We start from the raw sequence: 4,247 nt of genomic DNA, 5'->3' as shown, positions 1-4,247 counted from the left end.
GAAGTAATAAAAGAGAAGAATATTATTTTGGACTTTGAAAGAGCTAGTATGAATGCTCTTAAAAAGTTTTTTACAAGTTCTAAACTTTACGGCTGCAACTTTCACTTAGGACAAATTGTCTGGAGAAGAGTGCAAAATATGAAGTTTGCGCAAGAATTTATGAGAAATGACGAGGTTAAATTGCATGTCAAGATGATTTTGGCACTCAGCTTTGTTTTGATCGATGATGTATTACTTTTGGCCGCCAGGTTGAACGTTTCTCTTAAAACAGAAAAGTCTTATGATGCATTAAGATTATTTGAATGGTTTAAAGCTGAATATTTGGTGGAAAATGACAGTAACAAATCTATAAGCTTTTGGAATGTATTTGATAGAACTTTAAACGGAATACCAAGGACGACAAATAGCATAGAAGGAATGCATAGGCATTTGAACAGTCTTGTAAAGGTAAAACAAGCATCATTTTTTTTAATATTAAAAGAATTAATAATTGAACAGGAAATAACAGAAAATAAGCTATTACAATCTCTGTATTGTGATTCTACTGTTAATGTTGAAGATAAAATGAAAGAAATTTTTAATAGATATTCTGAGTATTACGGTGTAGAATTTTTGAAGAAAAATGCATTTAACTTCCATTAAAATTAAACTGATTATATAAAACAAAACTTTTTTAGTAAACTTTTTTTTTAGGGTAAAAATTAATAGATGAAATTAAGCCATTTTTCACCGCAGGTGAAAAATGCGTTAAGCCTGTAAACTTTTCTGTGGGTTTTGACGGGGATTAAACGTCAATGTCACGGGGTGGCATAACATGTCTTGGTTGCACATCATTGCCATTGCTGTGAAAAACATTTGCTGTGGGTTGTATCCCGAGATCTATAGTAAGAAATTGCATCTGAAGACTCGCCTTCGAAGGGCACAGCAAGCTAGTGAAGCTCTGGATTGAGCGTGTAGTGGTTAGAATCTATTACGGCCATGAGACCCACATTGCGCGGTCAGATCACACGTTAGTGAAACCCCAATCTGATAGAGCATAATATTCTATGAGTTGTCTACCAATAAATATCTTTATGCGGGGAAATCAAATCTTCCCACTAGCAAGCCCTTTGTGGTATGCTAGCGCCAATAATGTGCAGATATTGAGATTGAGGAAACGGAAGTTTTCTAAGAAAAGGGTTAAGTAGTGTATGGACAAGACAAAAAAAATAAAACAAAGCGTAGAAGAAACAATAAAATCGAGAATTTAAAAGGAAAACATTAATATTGTATTGCAATAGGTAATCTGAAAACTTTGTAATTAATAATCTGACGACCTGAGATTTCTTCATAAAAAGTCAATCAACAAATAAATAAATTGTTATTATTATATGATTCTTTAAGGATGTTTTGGAATCATCGAACTAGCATTGAATCGTGTTATCAGTTTTCTTCTCTTCTGACAATTTTACATAAATTAAGAATTTCTATAACATTGGCCCTATTTACTTCGTAAACTTTTGTTTTTAAAAAAGGAAAGGCTGTTACGCTCAGTATGCGCATTACTTACGCGGAGAAACCTTAAATGGTCTATTTTTAATTATAACTCTTTTAAGATACAAAACCAAATGTAACGATCAATTCCCAGTAAAAATTTTAGGCGACGACTCCCAACACAAAAATAAAAGTTTTTTGAACGTATTTTTAAAAAAGCTATTTGTTTCAGTGCTTAATACATTTAAAAAATGTTGCCTCGAGCAAAGATATTTAACAGTTTCATCTCGGTTAAATCATATAATTCTATAAACAAAAAAAAAAAGAAAAAAGTTATTTCGAAAGTAAGAAAAATTTTTTGTTAAAAAACATAAATTTACTAACTTCCTTAAAATATGAAAATCTTGAAGTTTTTTCATTCCTTTACATTTTATAATATTTAGCCAATTTCCCATACACTCCACCCTGGTTGATATAAATTGTTTTTTATTTTTTTGCCCCCGTTTTTTCTATGTTAAACAATGAGGAGTTAAAACAAAGTTTAGGAATTATTAAAAACGTCTTACTAAAAAAACCCAATAGATAAAGTACGGGTTAAATTGGGAGGAAATTAAAAGAACATAATAATATACACAAACAAAAAGTGTGTAGTAGAGAGATCTTTATTTTATGGTACAGCTTTTTATAACAGAAAGCTTGATCCTCTATTTAAAATAAAGATTCTTAATTTGTGAATGCCTAAGTTAAATCCGATGTATATTGCTAAAATTCTGGGGAGTAGAGTGTAAAACGATTACTGCTGCTTTAAATACTATGATGACACATAATCTATATTTGAATCAAGCACATTTTCTGCCCCCAAGGGGCAGAAAGTGTGTATAATTATTCTTTTAAAAATAGCCTTTAAAATGAAGAATCGCGCGTTCATCACAAATTGATGATCAGCTTTTAAGAAATGGGACTTTTGGTGTTAAAAATATCATTAGTATGTTATAAGCCAAAAGCCTTTTGGCTAATAATTTAATATGTCTTTGTTGCTCTGAAAAAACGAGAGAAAGGAAAAAAAGACGCTTCTGATGGGAAAGGTTTGGGTATGCAACAACATAACATGCTCAAAACACAAAACAAATCTATATATGTTATAATTTTTTTTTCGTACTTTAATTTGAACTTAGCAGATGTTTGGCATTAATTATTATTTGGCTTGAAGATGAGAGTATTACAAAAATTACTCGAAATTATAAGATACACAGAAACACCGTCAGCAATTTTTTTTAAAGATTCAAGAATTGGTCACTACACATCTTCGAGATAAACTGCTACACTTGAGTGCCCAAAGAATAATTTGCTGGATTGATGAATCTTTTTTTCTCGTGGGCAAAAAACCCGTTTGGCGTGTTCCAAACACACAAATTTGGGTCTTTGGCATCATCGATACAGGCTTTAAACCCGAATTTACTACATGCAAATTGTAGAGAATAGATCTGCCGCAACTTCTTTGCCAGTTATTGATAGAATTTGCATGCCGGAAACCATTATACACAGCGACTAGTGGGCAGCATACAGGAACATTGACAACATTTTAGGTTATGAACATTTAACAACAATCATTCAATGCATTTTGTAAATCAAACAAATAATCATAGGCAATATGTTGAATCATATTATGCCAGGCAGAAACTTAAAATCAAAAAAATGAAAGAATGTAAACGTGAACAGTTCAGTTATCTTTATTATTATCCGGATTTGTATGAAAAATATTTTTATCGTAGTACTAAATTGGCTAGATTGATGGGTTTATAATTAAAACTTATCTTTTCCTAAATTATTTAATCTTTTGCTGGTTTTAGAACATGATTATTTTCAACAAAAATGTTTAAATTACAATTTATATAAATACTCTTTATAATCTCTGTATGCATATTGTTTAATAAAAACATTTTTTTTCTTTTTAGCTCTCTTCATCATTTTGATACTTGGGGGAAGAAAATGTGCATGACCACTATTTTTAAGTATTTAAATAAAAAAATGATTTTATGGGGGAAAAAATATGATTGTCAAAATGGATGAAGTTAAATTCGACAAGCGCAACCAAGGACATACAGTCGATGGTGTATGGGCGTTTGGGGTCTTTTCCACGAATTTGCCTACTTTTGTTGCAACTTAAAAATAGATACTAAAAAATAAAAAAAAGATAATAAGTCAAGAAATTAATGGGCACGATAAACTATTAGGCAAATTCGTGAAGTAAAGCAGCCAGCCCGACATTTTTGTGTAAACCGAGAGCGCTTCAAAAAACTTATGTTGTTGTTTTTAATTCCTAAAATATCACTAACCCAATACTAACTAACCAGTTTACCTACCCCTAATATTATCTAACCAAACAACCTACCCCAACTATCTAACCATCATCATTTAAACCCAACCACCCAATCTAACGGTATCTAACCCAATATTACTCAACACAATACACTACCATATATATCTGTATTCATAAATATAAAAAGTTGTTTTGATTTAATAACAAAAGCACATATAAAACCAAACAGCCATCAAAATTATTTGAATAAAATATTAAGCAATTTGTCCAGGCTCTTTACAATTTTGCAAGCGGTGGAAGTATGGTGTATAGATGCACAAAGAAAGGATGCCAAAACGCCTTTTTTATTTCATTCTACTCTGGCCAAAAAATGGGGTCTGACAATTATAAAAAATGTGCTCCGCTGAGATGCGAAATTACTGAGGACTTACCTGCCTCAAAAGTACAGAAAGAT

The 4,247-nt window shown here is 31.2% G+C and overlaps 3 protein-coding genes across 3 annotated transcripts; 2 read left to right on the top strand and 1 right to left on the bottom strand.

Annotated features, from left to right (window-relative positions):
• On the top strand, positions 1-642 carry AAJ76_2020004247 (mule transposase domain protein; the record flags this gene model as incomplete). Its single annotated transcript, XM_024474540.1, has 1 exon — positions 1-642. A coding segment is annotated over one exon (642 nt), but the record flags the coding sequence as incomplete, so codon positions are not given.
• A 1,127-nt stretch (positions 643-1,769) lies between these two features.
• Positions 1,770-1,928, bottom strand: AAJ76_2020002320 (hypothetical protein; the record flags this gene model as incomplete). Its single annotated transcript, XM_024474539.1, has 1 exon — positions 1,770-1,928. One exon carries the CDS (start codon positions 1,926-1,928, stop codon positions 1,770-1,772), a length of 159 nt encoding a protein of 52 aa, XP_024329595.1.
• Positions 1,929-4,094: 2,166 nt separating this feature from the next.
• AAJ76_202000153 (hypothetical protein) lies at positions 4,095-4,247 on the top strand (the record flags this gene model as incomplete). Its single annotated transcript, XM_024474538.1, has 1 exon — positions 4,095-4,247. A coding segment is annotated over one exon (153 nt), but the record flags the coding sequence as incomplete, so codon positions are not given.

The sequence above is a fragment of the Vairimorpha ceranae genome (genome assembly GCF_000988165.1).
Source record: "Vairimorpha ceranae strain PA08 1199 chromosome Unknown NODE_202, whole genome shotgun sequence".
NCBI lineage: Eukaryota > Fungi > Microsporidia > Nosematidae > Vairimorpha > Vairimorpha ceranae.
Note: the sequence above shows the minus strand (reverse complement) of the source record. Positions and strands in the feature narration are given on the sequence as shown.